The sequence below is a fragment of the Calonectris borealis genome, chromosome 3 (assembly GCF_964195595.1).
Source record: "Calonectris borealis chromosome 3, bCalBor7.hap1.2, whole genome shotgun sequence".
Taxonomy (NCBI): Eukaryota; Metazoa; Chordata; class Aves; order Procellariiformes; family Procellariidae; genus Calonectris; species Calonectris borealis.
Window position 1 is genome coordinate 55,533,242 of NC_134314.1, and position 23,489 is coordinate 55,556,730.

General features: G+C 38.9%; 2 protein-coding genes across 3 annotated transcripts in view; one reads left to right on the top strand and one right to left on the bottom strand.

Annotated features, from left to right (window-relative positions):
* Window positions 1-23,489, top strand: part of NT5DC1 (5'-nucleotidase domain containing 1) — a 153,296-nt gene that overhangs the window by 18,143 nt on the left and 111,664 nt on the right. The window lies entirely within an intron of this gene.
* Window positions 934-8,348, bottom strand: COL10A1 (collagen type X alpha 1 chain). Its single transcript, XM_075145722.1, has 2 exons — window positions 8,195-8,348; window positions 934-2,828 (listed from the first exon to the last, which is right to left on the bottom strand). The coding sequence occupies exons 1-2, from the start codon at window positions 8,331-8,333 to the stop codon at window positions 934-936; spliced, it is 2,034 nt and encodes a 677-aa protein (XP_075001823.1). The 5' UTR covers window positions 8,334-8,348.

Sequence of the window (23,489 nt, forward strand, 5' to 3'; positions counted from 1 at the left end):
TCTACTGACTGATCATTACTGTCATCGTGTGGTACATTTAGAATTTAAGTAAAATATAGTCCCAAGAGTGTTGTGTTTTAAAGGCATGAACTGTTCAGGGAAAAACAGTGCAAAGATTGTCTCCAATTGTGATAGTTGTTTTACTGTACTCTGAACATCGTAGTTTTACAGAATGTTAGGAGCTTAAAAAATACCAAACTAGTTTGTTGCAGGTTACAAAATGTGCATCAAAGAAAGCTGAGTGGATTTCTAGGCTTCAAATCTGGTTGCTTTTTCATGTTGTGAAAGTTTTAGATCTTCAGTAACAGGTAATAATTTGTAAATCTACCTTTCTGCAGGATAGTTATTCATTAATAAGAAAAGTGGAACTAAATTAAAACTGACACGGTAAGCACTATATTAGAGTTGTGTTTTCTTGACTCCTGTTTGATAGCTTAAAGTTGAAGCGGACAGATAGCAGACTAATGTTACTGAAGTATATTATCTGTCTGTTGTGATTACCATGCTGTATCTGAGAGTGTTTACTTTGAATAATACCTGCAGTTAATTCAAGTATAGTGAAGTACGATCAAGAGTCCTGGAATGGCTACTTTATGTGTAATGAGAAGCGATAGTTAGAAATTCTGATTTTATTTTAAAAAAAAAAAAAAAAGAAAAAAGAGAGAGACTGGTGCATTGTATTAATTCATAAAATTTTAATGTTGCATTCAGTTGGACAATTGATCATCACTTGAAACAAATTTCTTATGACAATTCTCTAAAAACGTGCAATATTATTCTACTAGGTTTGAACCAATTTCTTCCATCTTCTCACTCCCTCCTCCATTTCTGTTGCAAAATTGAAGTTGCATGACCTGCTAGTGATGAATCAGATCAGTGCCCCATTAAAATGGTCTGAAGGAGAGAGTGTCAGGACAGTGTAAGTGGGATGTTTTAGATACGAGCAAATAGGAAACCTGAGAAAGAAGAGTGAACGTAGTCAGAGGAATAGAGACCATTAGATTCTGAATTGGGCAGTTGGAGCCATACTTGATCGTTCTCCATGAGATCAATGACAGCACTGCCAGAAGCCTGATCAAGGTATCCTTTCTTGTACTCATCGTAAGTATACATGAGTGGGGAACCATTTTTGTAGAGCGCAACCCAAACATTTGTTCCTTTTGCATGTACATGGTAGGAGAAGTAGTACAGTCCAGGGATCCTGCAGGTGAAGATTCCTGTTCTGGGATCATAGTGTTGCTGCCTATTGTACAAGATTTTATCGAATTTGATGGGGACTGTTGCCCCAGGGTAGGCTTTTGAGAGGATGACACTGAAAGCAGACACTGGCATCCCTGTAAGAGCTTGGTTTACTCCTCCTTTCACGAAAGACATTCCGGATAGCTCCCGAGACTCTCCTGCTTTAACGTAGCTTTCAGGCATCTGTGGGATTACGGCTTGGCCAGGGGGACCAGGAGGACCTGGGGGGCCTGGCAAGCCAGGCTCTCCATTGTTGCCTTTAGGCCCAGGGGGTCCAGGTGGTCCCATGGGTCCGCTTAAGCCTTTCGTAGAAATACCTGCTGGGCCTGGCAGTCCTGGTGCTCCTGGCTCACCTTTCATACCGGGGGCTCCTGGCAGGCCAGGGGGGCCAATGGGGCCTCTGATCCCAGGTATTCCTGAAGGCCCTCGGGGGCCCGGCTCGCCATTGATCCCTGGCACTCCCTTCACTCCTTGTGGACCCATTGGACCAGGCAAGCCAGGAAGCCCAGCGTGGCCAGTGTCGCCTTTTGGACCTGGGAAACCTGGGTGTCCCTTAGGACCAGCAAGACCCTGCTCGCCTGGGTATCCTGGTTTTCCCTCTAATCCTGGTAGACCTCGTTCACCCTTGGCTCCTGGGAATCCCGGGGGGCCTGCAGGGCCCATGTCGCCTTTGGGTCCAGGTAGGCCATTCTCACCAGGCAAGCCTTTGAGTCCCTGAGGGCCCATGTTCCCTGGTGGCCCGGCAGGCCCTGGTTCTCCTGGTACACCACCTGGGCCTTGGTCTCCTTTAGGTCCTGGAAGGCCAGGAGGACCTTCAGGCCCTCTGTGTCCCTTCATCCCCGGCAATCCTGGCTTTCCGAATCCTGGAAGACCTGGGGATCCAGGCAAGCCTGCAGGTCCAGGGTGTCCCTTGGCTCCAGGGATGCCTGCTGCTCCTGGTGGTCCCATTGGCCCAGGCTTGCCGACGCCGGCTTCTCCAGGTTCTCCTGGGGAACCCTGGGGACCTGGGACACCAGCCGCTCCGGGTGCGCCTGGTAAACCTCTGTCACCTTTCATACCTGGCTGACCTGGAAGACCGTTTTCGCCAGGCTTCCCTATCCCAGCAGGACCGGGGAGGCCACGGGGCCCCTGCGGGCCTGGAAGACCCCTGTTACCTGGGCGGCCTGGAACGCCGAATCCATTTTCTCCCTTTTGTCCGTTTATACCAGGGATACCTGGCTCTCCCTTCTCGCCGGGGAGGCCCCTCGGCCCTTGAGCTCCTGGAGGGCCTTGTGGTCCTGGCTTCCCAGGAACAGACAGTCCTGAGGGGCCAGGAGTGCCGGGGGGTCCTTGTGGCCCTCTTGCGCCTGGGAGCCCAACAGGTCCAGCTTCTCCTTTCTCACCGTTTAGTCCTCTGTCTCCTGGCTTTCCTGGTAGACCTGGCATGCCTGGCTTTCCAACTGCAGAGAATCCAGGTGGTCCTGGGGGACCAGGGGGGCCTTGGGGACCAGGACTTCCAAACCCTGGTTTTCCTGCAGGACCTGGTTGCCCTCTTGGTCCAATAGGGCCTGGGGGACCAGGGGGTCCTTGTTCACCCCTTATCTGCACACCTGTGAGAGAGAGGAAACCAGGTCAACCAGGGCAGCTACAACAGATTTGCAGACTTGTAGCATGGTGGTGAAATGTGTGAAGGGTTACCTTGATTTGAACCTCATAGAAGTCAAGTTTCTAATACTGTGTTTGGTCACTGAGAACCTGACATTAAGGGCAAAAGTGTCTCAGAGCTCTTATATGAATAATTAACAAGTGCAAATGTGTGAGCTACAAGGCCTCTAGAAATTTTTTTGGCTTCAATACATTTAGGGTCATGAGAGAGCTTAAAAGATGTTGTGCAAGTAGATGCAAACTATTAAGGAAGAAAAAAACCAGGTAACTGATTTAGCAAGTTATCAGACTTGCATCTTGATGATGAACGAAACCAGAGAAAGCTTCCCGTGCAGGTGCAGCTGCTTTTCTTAAAGTATTTGGTGCCTCATTTAAGTAGTGAGATTTTTGTCCTTTCCCCCCCTCACACTTCCAAAAGTGGGCCATGGCTCTGTTTTTTTTTTTTTGTAAACATATGAATGTTATTTTCAAATGCTGTCTTAAAGATTTTTGTTTGTCATAAAAATATCATGCAGTGGCAAGGTCACAAGAATTCCAGGATTGTTTTGTTAATAATATTTCATTTCTTAGTTATCAAAACAGCAGGTGGAGCCACTTAACCAAATGTCACAAATAGGGGAATAAACAAACAAGCTCGCTGCTTAGTTTTCTGTGCACTTTGGGGGAGCTTGCAGCTTCCTGTTGGAATTAGGATACTGATTTGTAGGACATTGCAGACGAGATTAACATGGATGTTGTGAGACTACTTCAGTAGTTTGCAGCAACTGGCAGCATTATAGAACGAAATACTATACCTATGATGAATGTTAATTTAAAAGGTCATTTTAAGAATAAAACAGGGATATAGGAAGAGCCTGGATTCTGATTTTTGTAATGGCAACATATTCTGTTGATGCTTATTTAGAAAAGATTGATAAGATCAACAATTGGATCAGCTAAAGTTTGCGTATCAGTCTCTTACAAATAGAGCAATGTGTGTGTATGTATGTGTGTGTATATATATATATGAAAGTTTATGCAATGGCTATTCTGCTGTCTCTTAGATAATAAATTCCTTTTTCCAATCTATGGTTAGTCTTGATGAACCAAAAATGAGATGGAGGAAGAAAACTATTCTTGTACATATTGTATTTTTAAAAATAGAGATGTGCATTTGAAATAGATTTGATTTTGGTTTGATATTGGATCTGCAAGGTTGCCTTCTTCCTATATTGCCAGGGAAATTGTTCTTATCTACGAAGTGTAGAGAGTGCATTTTCTTTTTTGCTGGTGCATAAAATCAGCACAAATGCATATCGCCTTATTTTGCACGCCTTCCTATCATCCTCCTCAAGACAATGAAAGGAAGATAGTTGTTAAAATCCTACACATAGGAAGAAAGCAATGTCTATGATTTATTGACAAACTGAAAATGCAAACACACATCCTTCTCTGCTGCAAAGGAGATTGTGGAATCTGTGAGTACCAATGACAAGCCTGTTGCAGTCTTTGGTATCTTACTGATATTGTTGGATTTCTTACTACTGAACTCCCAGATTCAATAGGGTGCAATCGCAAGTTGGTTTTCTTGTTATATAGGTGACGTAAGATATGGCAAATTTTAAGAACTACATTGTATGAAAAAATAATTTGGAAAAGGCTTAAGCCTGTCAGAATTGACATGTACCCTGCAGCAGAAGTGGCATGTAAATGTTCTTTACACATTACACATTTTCTTTTCACCACAGATAAGAGAACTGCTATCAGAGAAAGCAGCTTACTCAACTGGAGGACTCTGAATTTATTCCATAGATTCTATCTACGGATAGAACTTCAAAAACTACCTGTTCACATCAGAACACGGGCAGGTCAGATCAAAGCCTCAATAAAAATACCTAAACAGGTTCCTGAGCTAATGCTGTTTCAGTTGTAAAGCATTAGGGGAAAAATATGAATAGGTTTTTATATCAGCTGCATCAAATCCAAAACCAAGCATTTATGTGGGTACTTTGGCAGAAGACAAGAGTGACCCCAGCCAGGTCTGCTTTTTCATAACCATACTCAAGGAACTATGTCCAGGCCTACCAAATGTATTTTGTTCTTTAGCAGTCAGAGTGAGTTTAATTTCTGCAGGGGGGGCAACATTCATTTTATTCAACTGTATTTAAGTAACATGCAGTTATTGCACTTGATCTAATTTTCTTTTTTTGGGGTGGCAAATTGCATCAGACTTTAGCTTCAGAGTGCTGCTCTTTCTTGCTTTTTACCATGTTTTAGATGCACCTTCATATCAGTCCTAGGTTCACGAAGCGGTGGGTGCTGCCTTTTTGCCTAATATGCTAAAGGCTTTGTCAGTGTTCATGTTGTTATAGAGATTTTCTGTGAGGAGCTATATTGTTTCAATTAATGAAGTAGGATTTTTACCAGGAAGATTGAAGTAGTGGTTGGCTACTCTTTTATATGTCTTGGCACGTATCTTGATGCAAAGTTGGTTTATGTTCTCCGAGTGCAGTCAAACCCTATTTATGTATTGAATTAAGTATGAAGACTTTAGCATAACCTGCAATAATGGCTTATTTAAGCATCGCTGAACAGTCAGACTTAATTTAATGATTATTCTCAACTAGGACTTTTCAAGGATTTCAAGCCAAAGAGCTACTGCTTTAAAAATTATGTCCTGGTATATTTAAAAAATGGTAACGCTAAATACATACATAAAAGGAAAGTATATTCTGACTGGAGAGCTGTCAAGAACAAGATTTTTAAAACTGTTAAAACAATTTCACCAAATTAAATGAAGCTTTAATAAGGGTTTAATTGCCAACAGAAATTGTATGATCTATTACATGTTGTCCTGAATCACCAGTTTGGGCCTAGACTGAAATTTTAGTTCCAGGCTGCTTTTTGACAAAACTGTGCAAACCAGAAAGATAACTTATTGGTAACTAAATCTCTAGAAGCCAATGTTTGGTGACCAAATAGGAAAAGTAAGCTATGATGAAAAGCTTGCCATATGCTACTTGAGCTACTTGCATATGGAATAACTCAATAGACAATAGTTAGATGAATTTAGTTCTGTAGTCTCCTGGTTTATTCTTCCATGATCGTGTCAGACTAGAAATTATGATCTCTAACAGTCTGCCCTCTTTAAACTCTTCTAAAAACCCTCTATAAGATGCTTGTTTTCCAGACTGAAGAATAGCAGTGGTTTTCTAGTCCTGTGTTTTGATGCTTGTTCCCCAAATGAAGATTTGTCAAGCAGTTTTGAATGACTGGACTCCCATGTCTGTAAAACTGTAAGCTGTTCCTGCTTTTAAGGTCTAGTATATAGTCTTTGTTACCTTTCCTAAATAGACAGCATTTTACACTTCTCTCATGTTGATACAATCATTCTCATTCTAAATATGAAGTTTCACACACATTAGATTCTGTGTTAGCATATAAAGTGAAAACTTAGTTCAGGACAATTCATTTCCCCCTCTTTCTCCATTTCCTGTCTACTCTGCTCCTTCCTTTTTCTTAATTGGCTGCTGGTTTCCCCCTTTCCCAACGTTTTCTGTGGGGGTGGGGGGAAGGTTCAAGGAGAAGAGAAGTAAATGAAGCATGGTAGAGGGTAACCAAGTAAATATTGTATTTCACTTAAAAATGATATACATATGTAGATGATTCTGAATAAAGTCATGGAAAAACACTATGAAAAGTTAATGAGGGGAGAGGGAGGAAATGCAACTCTAACCCACTGGGAATTCCAGTTTAGTAAGTCCTCAAGTCCTCAGAGTAGGTGTTTAGGTACATGTACCTAAATTCAATCTGAGAGTGCTGGTAGGATTCCAGAAAGTCTTTGTGCTGAAGGCAAGGGATGAAACTGTGACAGTATTTTGGTACAGCCCAGAAGAACATTTTGGGGGGTAAGTTTCCCAGCCATGCTGCTTTCACTTGGTTCTTACTGCTGAGTGTTCTTGGAGCACGTGGGCTGGGGTGAGACCAGGGCTGCATCTTTGGACTCGATGTGTGCTGCTCATGAGCATCCAGTCCATAGGATCAGACTAGAGCTATTCTGAAACGAAACCTCCTAAATGAACATAATGTGGATGCTATGTCCTGAGCGGCAACTGTTCTGCTCTCCAGATCTGCCTCTGTTGTGCTACCCTATTTTCTAATACAGATACAGCCTAAAATGTCCTTTTTCTAGTGAAGAGAAGCTTATTTACAAATCGTATTTTCCAGGTCCCTCATTCGGCTTCCTCATTTCTAGCCAAGTATGATTATTACAACTAAAAGTAGATGGGATACAGCAAAAGTGAAAGCTATTCTGAATAGCCTGTTGATGTCTGAAAGAAAATAATGTTGTTCTTGGGGTGGGGGATGTTTACAATGAAGATTCAGTTCTCTTAATTTTAGCGATGATAATTTTGAATAGAGACTACTGATCATCCTTTGGGGGACAATTCATCTAATAAAACCAGCACCTAGGAAGTCAGAAGTTTTGATTTCAAGTTTTTAAAAAAAGCTTTGGCCTAAGCATGGAAAAATAAAACAGAACTTATAGTTTCAAACACTAAGTATAGCTACCCATTTGATTTACAAGGACAGAGAGAATACCCGCAATAAGATCTCACAATGTATAGCATTGCAATTATATATTACCTATACAATCTGCCTATACAATAAGACTGATTTATGAAATGAAGAGAACTTTTTATAATAAAGCTAGAATTGTTATATTACTTTGAGATTAGTCTGATAATTAAAGTATAAGCTTAAATCACTCATGAAAAAACTATGTAGAGGTTAATGTCACATTTTTATGTCTAAATATCAATTTATTTTGCCTTTCTGGGCTTTAAACAGGTCTTCATTTGGCCATATGTATCAGATACATATTTAAATTCTCACCTAAGGTCTGTTTTGAGTAGAGGTAATATGACGGAGTATGTAAAAGTTCTTTCTGAATATTGTAGATGACAGGTCTATTGTTAGAAACCCCAGTGTGGAATCAAGAAATTTGAGGATAATTACCATGTTGTACATAATTATGCACACAATCATGTTGCATTATTCCCACTACTGAAGACCAGACCTGTAGCAGTGATTTTGTTTCTGCTCTATATGCCTTTAGTGATTTTTGTGTAAAAAACAAACAAAACCCCCCCAAAACAAAAAAACCCAACAACAAACAAAAAAAACCCAACAACTTTCTGCAGTGATGACATTATTTTAATAAACCTAAACTGTTAGTGAAAGTTGAATACCAATAGTATAAACAAAGAGCTTTTGTATTGACCCACTAGGAATAATTGTGTTAGTTTATTATCAAAAAACAGAAACTTACCTTGACTCTTTACATTGAATGGTAGAAAATGTGGCCCCTTGATGCTGGATTGTTTCTGGTATCGCTCAGAAAAATATCCATCGCTACCATGGACAATGTTCAGACAAAACAGCAGCAGTAAGGATATTTGTAAATGCATGTTTCCAAATCCGTTCTGTGTTAGAAAGGGGAGAAAAAGTTTGTTGTAAAGAAAAGCTGTTCAGTTCTGTTTCTTGTGCGTGAGTAAATGAGTTTTCTTCATGTTACTTTTAATACCAATACTTTATTTTGTGCTTACTTCCTCCTGCTTTCACTAGTTGTGAAAAATCCTCTAAGAAAAAGGGAATCATTATTGCTATCACTTTGAATGATAGAGCTTTTGTATAAATAGCTTAGAGGCAGTTGTCTCACTCTTAGGAAAAGAATAATTTTAAACGGATGCCAGCCTATTTAAAACCACTGTCTTCAGAAACAGTGATTATTTTCCTAGTTACACTAGGGCTCTAAAAGTAAGGCATTGCATATATCAAAACTCCTGAAATGAAGAAAAGCTTTCCGTGGAAATACATAGATGCTATACCACGATCTTATTGCCTCTGTCTAATGCAATAGCCAAAAGTCCTGGCTCCTTTAGCATCAGTGGCAAAAATCTCACATTGCCTTGCTTGAAACCAGGCTTTTATCTGTAGCCTTTCAAATAGTCCGAGTGGCAGTAAGGATGCTGTCACTGGCTCTTAAATATCAACCCCCTTCCCTCCCCAACCAGAAAACATGTATCCTGTAGAAGTTACCTTCAAAACCAAATAGAATTAAATGAAATCATAACATACCAGAATGTTGTGGACCTCCAATGCAGAGTAGTAGAACAGTGAATCCTCCTCTGTGGAGGAGTTCTTCTGCCACTGGTGAGTGAGCAGAAGCTGATGATTTCAAGTGTCACCCTTGAGTATTTATACCATTTTCCCCCTAGTTGGGTGACTGCTGGGCATAAGCTCCTCCCCAAAAATCAGTAAGCAGTAATTATCTGTGTGTATATGTGTGTTTCTTAGGGGTGGGGGAAGCTATTTTGGGCAGTCATCCTAGATCCTGTTAAGTTTTTTTGTTTGGTTTTTTTCTTTATTTCTTCTTCCCTTGGATTTGTTATTGTTGATGAAACTGTGTTGCTCATAGCTTGTATTTTCTAAAATTTTACGGCCCCTCTGTTTTTAGAACTGAGAAAGGTAACATTGGAAAAAATAATGAACTTGTGAGTAAGGTTGGTAATTCTAAGTGCTTCATTTGGATTTCTCTGTAAATGGTTTATTGAAAGAACTCTACATTTTGAACTTCGAGCTGTTACTTTCAGGAGTAACCCCACTAAAGTCTATAGAGACTACATATGTGAGTAATTGTTCATTGGGGTACGAGTGGAGAACTTACAGTCAATTAAGATGTTAATAAGGGAGTTGTGTGAGAACCTGAAGATTACTTTTAAGCAGTTATTGTTGTAGGAGATTGTTATCTTCACATTATATTTCTAGACTTCTGTTTTGATGCTGGAGGTACAGTACTATGTATATGATGTATTCTGCAAGTAATGTTTCTGTATTATGAATTCCTGAAATGCAAGCTTGCCTTACACAATGAGAACTTCATTGTATCTAGTTGTAACGAATGTATTGAAAGCCGTACTGCTTAAATACGCCAGTGTTATACAGGCTGATGTTTGGGGCTGGTGGGGCTTTTTTGAGCTTTCTGCATTCAGCAATTAACTTTTTCTAAGGTTTGTTCAATGAAATGCAGTTATTGGTGTACTTCTACTAGATGTGTGTTGTTCCTATTAAATGGTTTCAGTTTCGTAAATGTAAACTACTACTGCATTACTGTTGGTGGATCAAACTTGATTACAGCTTATGATTTTTTTTTTCCAGATTATAGATTGATTTTAGCCATTAAGAAAGTTTGTTAGACTAATCTTGCTTAGTAGACTATATCCACACGTTGTGACTTCTCTTTTGAACAAATAATGGAATCTTACAGTGTTTCAGTGTCACTTTGGTTAGTGTTCAGTACTAAACAGTAATTTACTAGACAGTAATTTTCAGTCCTCGAATTGTTTGTGACTCTGAAACACTATTTAAGATCGAAGGGCAAAATAAGAGAGAATAAACAAACCTTTCTCATTTAGGATGAAAGTGTAGAACTAAATATATAGTGCACTTCGCTTTTATCAAACATTCTCAGCAAAAATACCTACATATAAATTATCTGTGTATTAAAACTCCTTTATCAATTGCAGATGACTTTGACATTGTTAGGTGGTATTCAGTCTTGCAGGAGTTAGATTTTTGGATGTGTTTGAAATTTTTTGTTTCCCTTGTACCAAAGATTAGTGGAAAAGCAAAGATAAATGATATCTGTGTTGTTATTAAAGGAAGCTGAGCATGTGCTACAAGTTACTGCCCTAATGAAGTGAGCATGTATTTAATTTTCAAGTTAATTTATGCCCCCAGTTGTCTGGGGAGCCTTTTGGTGAGGTACACACAGTATCTATGCAGAAGAACACGTATGCACCCATATCCTAATACCAATTGTAGAAATATTGTAATCGGGCAAAGGTACTAACATGTTATAGGAATACTAATAAAAAACCTGCATTACTGTGAGTTATCATGCATGTTAGGTACAGAAGGGACACTTGTTACCTTTCCAGCCAAAAGGCTGAGCTGGTGGCCCTGAACTGTGCGGCTATCCTGTGGAATGACAGGTTAACGTGGGCTGAATTTTACCTGCTTTGTGTCTTTGTTTAATTGCACGCTCTTCAAGTAGCAACTTTTTTGGCTTTTATGTATTATGGCAAATATCCTAGAACACAAGTTACTGTACTGAAAGAGACCAATGGACCATCAAGTCTATTCTGCTTACAATTGTGTTAATATCTTTGCTTACTAGAGGGCTGTATTAATGTTGTGATTTAAAGACTGCTGCAATCATTTCTTTAATGTATTGTTGAACAGTTCTTTTCTTCTATTCTTCTTCCTAGCCATCCTTTAAACAACACTATGTTCCATTTTTGTAAATAAACCCTTTCCGTTGCAGAGGTCTTCAGACTGAAGCCTGCTTTCCCCATTAAGCTTGTGTATCCAATCTGGTCCGTGGTTTTCAAAGAATGTTTGCATGTCTGAGATGGCATTTCTACTCCCCCTACGTGCATTCAGTTCTTTTTAATCTTTTTAAGAAGGAAGCTTTGTCCTCAAGTTGTTTGTGTAGCTTCTCAAGGTGCTTCATTTAAAGATTATTCTCTATAAATTCAAATGAGAATCCAGTCATCCACTTTTGACAGAGGCAGCAAATGTATGGGCACAGAGTTTATTTCCTCCTTGAAGAAATACAACTTCAGCTCCTTTTTTTGGTTCACATAAATCCAAAAATAGCTTTTGATTTTAAAACATTCAAATATACAGCCCTTAGTGGGAAGTGTGGTTGTTGCTAATTTAACAATATTTGGTTAAGAAACTTAAGAACAGCAGGCGACAGTTTTATGCACGCAATTTCGTGCTAATTTCTAGCCTAATTCATAAATACCCCTAAAGCAGGCACACTTATGTTACAAAAGCACCAATAATGTACACTGATATTTGCCCAGCAGCCTCACTTCCTGCCTTGGCTCCTTCTGGGCAGGAAGGTGAATAATGTCTGTGTGTCTCTGCGTAAATAGAGATGATTGTGGGGTCAAAAGGTATATACAGGCAAACCCGTTGTCCTTGTGTTTAACCTGAGCTCCACCCTATTGTGCTATCTTATGCTGCTTCTTGGGTTTGAGGTTTTGTTTTTTTGTGGGTATGGGAAATAGAAGTGAACTCCAATTCTACCTCATTTGTATGTTTTCCCTGTTGCTGTGGATATTTTTTATTAGCAGAGCATTGACATGCATTTAGCTCTAAGCACGCATATGAAAAGTAGGCTTCAGTATGTATTTGCATGTGCAAAAATACATGCAGTAGACATACTTGTGTATACCTACAGCAGTAACAGCACATTTTAAACAAGAAAGGTTATTTCCATACCTGTCTTCACAGTATAAATGTTCAGATGCTTTTGTTTTGTAGCTATGCACTTAGACAGTTGTCTTTACTTTCAAATGAAGGTATCTTCACTGCCCCCTCCCCCTGTCCCACTACCCCAATAGTCAGGAATAATGATGTGACACCCGGATCCATTGCACCACTCCAGAACTTGCTGTTTAGTTATGTATTGGCTGCTTCTTCCCATGTAAAGGTAGCCATGGTAGTATTCCTTCAAAATAGCTATGTAATAGTTTAAGTCCTAAGCTTAACTGCAATAAAAAGACTCAAAATAGAGTTTCTGTGGACTATAGATACTGGAATCACAATGTCTTTCATGCCATTCGCAGCAGTCTGCAGTGTTTCATCATATTTGCTGACTGAATGTTCAATTTGCTGTTGAATGTTGTTGGAAAGCACGCACTCGCACGCATGTTTCTTCAGTATCTTACTCCCACAGTCAGTGGAAACACATGCGTAAGTGACATGGAAGTGGCACCATGCTTTGGGAAATGGGAACTGACTTTCACTGCAGTCCTGTAAGTTACTCGCAAAGGGGCTTGAATGAGTCCCACAATAAGCAACTGCTTACAAGGAAGAAATGTGGAACAACTTAATTAAGCATAACCTGTAATAAAACAAGCAACCACTCTCTTTCACACACCCCATCCCACCACCAAAAAAGAAAAAAAAAAAAGGGAAAAAAAAAAAGAGGAGAAGGAAAACTCAGAGAAAGGCTGGGCTAGGTCCTTGCAGTAGTTGGGAACTGGCTAAATATGTTTCTGATACTGTGGATTTTCAGTGTGAAAATGTTTAGATTCATTGTTTTGACTTAAAGTATGTGATCTTGATTTTGCACCATCTAAGCACAAACCAGGTGTTTAGATAGTTTCAAAGAACTGTGAGTTCTTTGAAAGTAAAAATTCACTGCTTTAACTCAGAATTTGTCTTATTTTTCATAATTGGCTTAAGTCTTAATACTGACATTTTTGTAATTTATAATTACTTTTTATGTTAAAATATGGTACCCAAGCAACCTGGGGGGGTTTGCTCCTTTTTGTTTGGCTAGGTAATCTCAGTTTTGAAGAAGGAGGCAAGAATGTGTTGGTGGGAGGTTCTTCCTGTAGTTTAAAAAGTAGTCTGAAAAGTTTGGAGTAACTTTTTATTGGTGACATAAAATATCAACACTGTTAAGAGGATACAATTCTTTTGCTTCTTATAGCTCAGTGCTTTCTGATGTTGTCAGTTCCAATTTTGTTACCTGCCTGAAGTAGGCTTTGAAGACTCTACTGTAGTCTGTGATAAGTTTTCCTCTATTAAAGTGCTTATACCCAAAACTCATGGTAGCTACCATTTTGCAATGGACTCTAATAGCCTGTAGCACCATCTCTGGTGAAGAAATTCTCCAGTCTCCAATTCTAAGTTCTCAAAGAAAGGCGCTTAGGAATTTCTAAGAGAAGTCTGAAAGCCTGCCATGAAGTTAAAGGAGTAATTGGGTTTCCTAGTTTGTGGTGCACTTTATGACACCGTGGGAACTCCTAAATCATCTCAACTCCATGGTTTAAAACCATCCTCTCTCCCTTTCCATCACACAATGCTGAAGAGTGTTGTATGCTCCTGTGATAGCAGCCAGGTAAGCCCTCAATCGGAGTGCAGAGGAACCAAGGGTTCCGCTGTACCTTTCTTAATGGGGAAAACTAACACAGATGTTTTTCAGCTTCTTACTGCTCACAGTCAAATGCACCCAAAGAAATAGGAAGCAGGAAAATCTGTGAATTCAATAGCTGTGGGAAGTCTGGGGGTTTTTTGTTTTGTGTTTTGATGTTCTTGTTTCTTTGATTTGTTTTGTAATTGTTGTTACTTTGTGTTTACATGGAGGGTATTTTCTGTTCCAACACTAGCCACTTGGACTGCACGGGTCTAGAAAACATCTTGGTGAAGAAAATATTTACCTTGCTAACTGCAAAATAAGTAAGATTTCTTTCGGGTTTCAGCATGCATGTTGTATTTTGTAATTAATAAATGCTTGTTAAGATAATCTGCAGGGCTGTGCAGTCCTATCCATATTCATACTTTGAGATACAATAAGCAATTCTCTCTTCAAACAAATAAAACAAAAGAAACTGTGTTACCCCTACAGTCTTGTATTAGTCTTTTTATAGATTTAAAGCCCTTGTACTTCTAACACTTGTAATTGTGGTTGAATAAATGTCCTAGTTTCAAGTAGTAATGGAAAGATGGTCTGTATTTATTCTGGCACTGCAAAACTGACTGACTGCTGACCAGGTTGTTCTGTTGAGCTCAGGTAACTGTTGATCACAAGAACTCTATTTAATATAGCCGTATATTTAAATAGATGACACCCAGTTAAATATTTATAGTTGTATTCTGACTGAGTTAACTTGCAGAGGCACTGAATAACCATGCTGAAACTTCAGGAAGAGATGTGTTCCACATAGGTTGTAGAGAAAGCTTGAGACTCACATGAATTTCTGATTATATATTCCTCAGAGTCAGATAGTATTATTGATTAATGCTTTTTAACAGCACTACATTGTTTGTGGTCCCATTTCATTACGCTTGCATAAAGAGAAAGTAATCTTCACCCATCTTAGAGAATTTATGATACTAGAGTAAAACATACCAAACAGAAGTACTGGTGTTAGGAAAGATGTTTTCCAGTACCTTGGGTACGCTGCTGGCCTGACCTTTTTCCTTCCTCATTTTTATCCCTTCTTCCCCTGCGTCTGAAAGTAAAAACAATAAATATTGATCAAATGAATGCATTAATGTGAAACTCCTATCAGTTGTGTGTCTGTATATGAAATCTGATCAGTTTTCAAGATACTGAAAACACAAAGCTGTTTCTATGTATTGATATTCATCCTTTCTCCCACAAATGTATTTCTGATTAGAGTAGTATAAACGTTTATATTTTTAAAGTTTGGATTTTCACTAGTTTTGTTTAAAAATGTAAACATGCAAGTGATGGCAGGACTTGCATCTTTCTGATGGAGAGGAAGAACAGAAATATCCAGTTACCTTTGTGCACAATTTAGGGAAAAAAATTTTCAAAGGGGCTGACCACTTAATAACCGAGGCAAATATGAAAATTTGACTTTGGATTTTGAGGAGGGGGTTCCACTGTTTCTGGAACTGCTTAAACATAGCCAGGTAAAGAGGTTTCCAGTTCCTTTTACCTGGAGATGCTTGTTTTCAGCCTTCTGCCTGGAGTTGACTGCACTTGCAGTTGTGTCAATGGTTTCTGAAGCTTTTCTGTAAGCTGAATTAGGAAGAATTTGATTTGGACTAAAATGCAATCAGACTTTCCTGGGAGTGATGGAAGGAGGACAGCTTGTTTTCCATAGGTCCAGATCATTTCACAGGATGTGTTAAATGATTTTAAACACCTGAAATGTATAATTGTCTTTAAAGATTACTGCAAGTGTTCTTTCTTTTTTAGTAAGTTCCTGAGGTTCCTGATGTTCTGGTTTAAAAACCCAATATGTAACAGCAGAAAGAGCATTCACAGAAAAACATAAACATGCTAAATAGTTATATTTTGGGGGCGTGGGGTGTGGTGGAGGACATATTTTTATGTTTTCTTTAATTCATGCTCTATTTTTCTCTGACTTTTATTAGAGTATTTAATATCTTGTTCTATCTCTGTGCCTGCTGGAGTTGAGGTTTCTTTCAGACTTCCCTGGATCACAGTGAATAAAGAAGAAGCCATGGCAAAAGAAAGGTGGGAACCACCCCTACTTTCCCAAAGGTGAAAAAGTTCAGGCAGCTCCCTCAGGTATTCCATAATTAGGGGAATCTTACAAATAGTTGGTGAAAAATAGGTGTAACTGAGCTGCTTTTTCAAGTGTACCCACTGGAGCAGGTAGTCAGCCTGCTGAATAGTCTCATTCATTGACCTTACTACCTGCTGTGGTTTGGACAATTGGTACAGAGTTGTTTTTAAACGTTCATGTTTAAAAACAGGTGCCAAAGATTGGGGGGGGGAGAATCCAGACTTTTACAGCCAGAACAAATAAAAGTTGTCTGAGTTCACTTTAAAAATATGGGATTTGTTTGGTTTTTTAAGTCTGGCATTTAAAATATTGCTGTTTCCTTTTCATTTACTTAAATTGAAACTTAGGAAAATTCTGTTGGTGGATGCATATAAACTTTCTGTACTCTATCCCTTATGCAAAATAAGCTTGAGTGCATGGAGCCTAATTGTTCCTGACGATTATTAATAGGACTGGTTTTAGTTTCAGTTAGCTGAGATTGGATTTTTACAAGCATTATATTGTCATAAAGGAGAGTCATAATTACTTGCTTTTAATAAAGTGTTAATGAAGTGGCTGCTTTTATTATTACAGAAAATGCATCAGGGCTGCAAAGCTTTATAGGTGACACTTACTGTATTATCTGACTCAAATCCAAGAGCTTCAATGTCTCCTGCATTTCATAGGAGAAAAATCACATGAATGGGAAGGGTGATTTTTTTAAAGTAGTTTAGCCAGTAGGCTCTCACATTCAAAGATTTAAGGATTGAAAGACAGTTATATAAAAGTGGTTCATATGTGGAACAGGTAAATATTTCCCAAACTCCTGATACAAAAAATTATCCAGATACCAGGGAAAGGTAGGGACTCCTAAACTCATGACAGACAACTTGACCAAACTGCCAGCTTGTTTCCAATGGTGATACTTTCTGACCCTGCTGTTACTGTGGTAAATGGTGGAAAAATAAAACTGAAAATTGAACTCCTGCTGGAGGTGATGTTAGATGATTTCTGCACCCATTGATGGTGAGATGTAAGCACCGGACTTTATGGATGAAAGCCTGATGTATTTCTGCTGCATACAGAAGTAAAAGTGGGTAACTTTGCAAGCAGAAATTAAGTGCTTTGAGATTTTGAGTGTGTTACTCTTGGATTTAGATGTGCAGGTTCCACTGAAGCCATTAAACCTTTCCGGACATTCATGGTAAATTGACTATACCTTTGACTTTGTAATTTTCACAGCTTAAGAATATAGCTATGGAAAGGTAATGGCTGCTTGGATTATATGTGGTTAAAGTGCTGTAATGTGACTGTGTTTAAGCCTTAAAGGATTTACTAAAGATCAGAGAAGTTGAGAGGCAGGGAACTGAATCCACAAATGCCAGGTCCCCACCTGATTCACCAACAAATGAGACATTTTCTTCTGTGTGATCTGTAACCAATAGCCAGTTTTTGTTTCTGAAACAGTTTCTCTGGCAGTAGCTTAGCTAGGGATGTAGATAAAGGTAAGGTTTCTGGGACTCCTTTTGTTAAACAGCTCATGGTCCATGAACAAGGAGGAGGTTGTTCTGCTGTCAGCAGCTGCTGCCAATGACATGCTACAGCAGAAGACTGATAGCAGATTTCAAGGAAGACTTTCTGACATGCTGATATTGCTACAGGTCTGGAGCAGAAGTAGTCTTTCACCAATCTGTAATAACCAGGATAAAGAGTTAGGACCTTGAAATGTGGGTGAGAGAGCGTCATATAGGATAGGAAATGGGATATGGACGGAAGGAGTCATTTATCTGTGTCACATAGTCCAGATTGTAATGTGGAGTCTGAATTTTATGGTTATCTCATGCAACATCTTTCTTGAGGAATTCTTGTAGAACCTGTTGGTTTCTTCAGTAACAAAAGGTAAAAGAAAAAGGAGGAGGACACTGCAACTCCTGGTGCTCAGCTTGTCTGTTTTCTGATCAAACTTCCATGAACTGGGGAAGACCTCTGAGCAGTTCACCATACTAGGTGAATGTAAGCCTATGTAATACACAAATTCAAGAGAAACATAAATGGTGTTTGGGTACAGCTGAGTTGGAAATTAAACCACCTTAAATGTAGGTGCCTTAACCTGGGCCTGAACCCAGCCTTTCTGGCTGTATGCAGGTTGTTGGACCTTAGTGCTGAAAAGGTGAAGCAGTTTTACTCTACTTAGCAGTCTGGCTGCAACCTGGTTTGAGCTGCTATAAAACCAGAGGGAAAGGTAGGGTAAATGCCTTGTGGGTAGCTTGCACTGTGCTCCAAGCTGTTATGGGAATGAGCAATCTCCATCTACGACTAGTTTGAGATTGTGTGCTGTGCGTTTGCATTTTAGGCATACTCATGGGTGTACTCATTTTGCTGTATATTAGGCTGTTGTGAACTAAGGTTTGAAACTCAATGTAATTTGAGTATGAAACTGCTATAGTTTCATTTAATTTTATTCTCACTACTGAATGGATTTAGTAGGTCTTTACAGCGCTTGAAAGTCAACTTTAGAAAACCTTTGGCAAAGGAAGTCTGTTGTCCAAATTGCATCAGTTCTATGTTTTTGATTAGAGCTTTAAAATGGTGGGTTTTTAAATGTATTTTGCCTGGCTGGGGAATATATCTAATCATTGCAGCTATAGCGTTGAAATATAAGGGAGTGAGAGTTGATAAAGATCTGTGGTGAACATCTACTCCAAGTATCTTGGAGTTCTTTACAGAAATGAAGAAGAATGTAACTTAAATAAGCGGCTGTCTTCCCTAGCACATATTCCAGATTATTCAAAGATTTGGCCACCCACAAGCTGTAGATTCCAGTTTGAGAGCTAATATAACTACTGTCTGCAGAGGAAAAAAAAATCATTGTGGTTAAGGGGGCTTTTTAACATGTAGAAAATAAGGGAGGACGTATGTAAACCCTGAAGGTTCTGAGACAGCTTGCCATGTTACTCTAAATTGTTTTTCAACGAAAAAAGTATGGAATCTGGGAAGCTAGGGCTAAAATGAATGCTGTTACTTGATATGGTATCTACGTTTTGCTTGATACATTTTATTCATGCTAGTTTCATCACATCATTTATCATTAAATCTGGTAGAGTCAATTCAACATTGCCTTATTGCCATTGCATGGCTTATCCAATTAGTATCTGGTTATCCGATTCTGTACTAGAAACAAGGCAAAATTCTGACTTTATATTTGCAATCTCATTCTGCGTGCTAGCTGTTTTTTTTTTTAAAGGTACTTCACATTTTTTGGATAAGTGAGAAGGACTTCAGTATTAGATTTAGATGCAGCAGAATCAAAAAGGATCCTTATATACAGCAGATCCATCTGCAAATTCAGTAGAAATTACAGGAATGAGGTTTGGAATTTGGTTTTTGGATTGAAACCCTTTCATTTACCAGCTTGAAACATTTTTACATAAAGCTGAGCATCTTTAAACATTCTCCTTTTTTCAGGATCTAAACATAACACTGTTTGTCCATTGAAATATTAGGTCACCAAGAATGCATGTTAGGTCATTCAGAGAGAGCTTATTGTTTCAGAAAATAAACCTCCTGTGTCTATAGACCTATGGTGCAATGTATTTGCTTACATATGTATTAGTAAGTAAAAGTAAAATTAACATTACTAGCATATTTTCTTCCTGGTTCCTTTTTATACCTGTCTAAATCCAGATCTTTTCTGGTATGTCCTGTGTACATAAATTGTATTGGACTTCAGAGTTGGATTCCACCTTGGGCTGTGCTGATGACTGCAGGATGTTTATGTGAACTATGCTAAGTTTCTGGCAGACTTCTCCCTCTGAGGCCTTCATGCAGTGCTCTATCCCTGAGACACTCATGTCATTTAGAACAGTTTTTTTTGTTTGTTTGTGCACCAGTAGTTTGCAGGTATTCTAAGGGAAAATATATTTAGGCTAGTCATGTAGGGGAGTATCAACACTGCTGGGAAACTGAGAGCTGGCAGGCTGGCAGGAGCATGACCAGAATTTCTCCAATATGTGAAATAATCTCTGGACAACCTTTAAAAGCTATTTAATAATAGTAGAGGATAGTTTTAATACTTTTTCCAGTTTCTAGGGATCAAAAATGCCAAATAAAGATAAGACAAACTTTTGCATTGACAAAGGAAGGTCTATTTTACAAACTTAATAGGGGTATTGGACATGGTTTTGTCATGTACTTTCTAAAATATTTAAAATTCCACTGGATCATCTTTTAGAAGCAGAGAGAGACCTCGCTGTAAAGATTCATATCGCTGTAAAGAAAACAATCTGTAGTTTCTAGAAAATTTGATTAAAAGCTGTCACAGTGATATTACCTATGAATCTCCCAGTTAGGGCTAAATGGTCTCATGGGAACTCAGCATCTTGGTGTTTTGAGAATGAAAAGTCAAAACCAATCATAGATCAGAATATCTATTTCAGCTGAGAGTTCACTTCTGCAACTTCAAGAGTAGAGAGCAAGTTAACACTTCAATATTTTTAAACTGTCCCTCTCCTGAAAGATGGCACGGGCCGCACTACCATCTGGCTGTTCTGATGGAAAACTGCCTTGGGCTGTTCGTTCAAAGCCCTGGGAGAAACCTCTCTCCTGAGTTCTTAACGTGCTGTCCTTGGAGTCCTTCATTCCTAGGTTACCTGAAGGTATGACACCTCAGATGCATAGATGCACGTGCTTTTTTATGTCTAATAGCTGTGGGCGGTTATTTTGAATACTTACATGCATACAACTGCAAAAAAAGTGATAGTTAACAAGACTACATTTTGTGTTTGCGTTATTTTATGGTCTACATCTAAAATGTCTACTGAAATGAAACATTTTTTGTCCTCAGTTGTACTTATATTCAGGAAAGGACTGTAGGGCTGTCCAAGTCTCAACAAACAACTTATCACCAAGGACGGCTGGCATCTAGTTACATTTAAGATGACTGCAGTGGCCTGTGAAGTAAAATATTCCTTTTTTTGGCAGTGGGGTCTACAGTGGTTTATGCAAACATGGATCAGGCCTCTGATGTTTTTTAAAGGACGTGTGTGGCCCAAATCTGTATTTAACAGAAAATGAATTTATAAATGGAGTCTTAAGAACCTAGTTCTAAGTGTCTGCAGTCAAGCTTACGGCCCATCAAAACTTTACCAGCTCCCTGTACCCCTGCAGCGCAGCACTTCTGCATTTATGCCATGTGCCACGTGCCTGGAAGGCACATAAGAAGCATCTCAAGTTTCTGTTCTTGTGCTTGGAGGACAAAGCAGACACGGTTATATTCTGCTACTTCCTCTTCCAAAAGAAACACAGTCTCTTTCTTTTGGACAGTGGTCCATTAATTGGCTAAGTAGGTGTGAGATCTCAGGGGCTGAACGTATAGATAGGCTCTTTGGAGCGTTTAGCTGCCAAACTCTAATAAGGCTTTATTGTGCAAATGCAATCTGAAATTTGTAATAATCGTATAGAATTTCATGGCAGTGGCAGATTGGATATTTTGTGCATGACACCAATATGTGACAAATTCCAAACCTATGGAAAGAATGACAGACTTGAAGCTGCTTTGCAAGATGGATATACAGAACTAGGGTAGAGACTTTTTTTCCTAATATTTTTATTAAAAAATGGACAAACAGTTTTAAACAAATCTTCCTGAAAAAGAAAAAGCCTGAAGTTTAAGAAATTGGAGTTGGAATGGTGAAAATTTCGCAATGTTTTAATTGTCTGAAAACCTAATCTTGAGGAAACCTCATACTTCCCACTAGAGATGAAGCAAACCGTGTTATAACATCAGGTATATATTTTAATGCTTAAGCTCTTTTCTCTTATGCTTTTACAATTCAGAGCACCAGTTTTTTGTTTTGAGGAAAACTACTTTTACAGTCTTTACTTTTTATTATTATTACTATTAAAGACATAATATTTAATATCATTATTAAAAGCTGTTTAATCCTCAAAAACTGGTGTTGAAAGTGCTGTGTATTGACTAAATTACTATGAATTAAAATGAAATCTTCACAAGAAAAAAAACCTAATAATACAAATGTTTCATATGTGTCCTTTATAATTCTGTAATTTAAAGCATGATCGCTTGTTATCTCTTCATTTTCTCTCCTTACTGATATTTGCCTTCCTCTGAGAACCTCTTGCCAAACAGTTCCTAAGAGTCAGAAACTAGTGCTTTGGAAAAGTTTAAATTCGTAAGTACACCAGCTTCAGGCTTGCCATCTCTTCCTGATGGGATTTCTTCTCCATCCCAGTCATTTATGAAGTTTGCATCTGGAGAACCTTTTAAAGATGAGTATTGCAATGTTCCTGGCTCTTTTTGAAGAACAGTGTTTTTTACTTTTGAAGTGTAAAAAACAACAGCAAAGTTGGTAAGAACTGGTTTTTTGAATTCTGTTTTCCCAAGGTCTGGCATTTGTTTTCTTCAGTCTAGTACAGAATGTTTTCTCTGAATTTTATTTATTGTCCTTCAATATGAGGACTTAGAAATGCTTTCTATATTCTCTATATTTTGGAGCTGATTGGACTATTGATCTTGTATCCTCCTATATATATGTATATCAGAATAATCTGTAGAGGATTATAAATATGGTTAGGAATATCAATACATCTTTTGGGGTGCATCCCTTTGGGACGGGTGGGATTGTAGGATGCTTTTGGAAACTGGTTGGTCACTACAGCATGCAAGTACAGAGAGGGGATTAGAATTGTAAAGCTCTGCACATATGCATGGGTGATCACTTTTTGGCTTCACCTCTCGAAGTAATCAGTATATAACTATTAGCCTTTTTTCTGTGTTTTTCTGGGGTTTTGTTTGGTTTTGTTTTTTCCCCTGCCCTTTGTTTCCTCGTGGATATTGTGGTTAGGCAGGTATTAAGGATTTTCATGATTATACAGACCTCCAGCTTTTATTAGTGCCCTCGTGCCAGGAATCTTGGATGCCAATGGCATGTATATACATATTTTTTTGTTTATATATACACATAAAAAAGCACTGCTGTTTCAATGGCAGTAGCTAAAATGGTAAATAAAAGTACAGATAATTGTGTATCAGTGTGCTCGGTTCATACTGTCATCTTTTAGTTTACTTAGACACAGCCCACAGGTCCAATGCTGTCCAAAGAGCTTTGGCCTTGCTGCCTGCTGTACTGTGCACCGCGAAGTTACGGTGCTCATGTGCAGTAAACAACATTTCCAGGAAGTTTTGTTTCATAGGAAAGCTAAAATGTAGATCCTCTCCCAGAGGCTTCGGGATTACTGTGTGCTGTGGTCGTCTGGGAAGCCTGAGTTGTCAGACAGGATCTGTAATTCAGAAAATTAGGGATATGTTGTACCTCCCCTTCCAGTCAGGAAGGAGCCAGTGTCAGGGGACCAGAGAACAGCAGAATGGGAGTTGCTCCAGGGCAGGAGTCATGGCTGCTCAGCAGTAAATGGTAGAAGCAGCTCTAATTCGGTCAGGTTATGAGAAGGTAAGAAAAGAGGGCATGCTGACAGAAATTT

Excerpts from the sequence above, each read along its gene's own strand:
- COL10A1 (XM_075145722.1), bottom strand. The coding sequence starts at position 8,333 with ATGCATTTACAAATATCCTTACTGCTGCTGTTTTGTCTGAACATTGTC. Across the intron at positions 2,829-8,194 it reads ATTCAATGTAAAGAGTCAAG|GTGTGCAGATAAGGGGTGAA; the intron begins GTAAGTTTCTGT and ends TCTCTCTCACAG.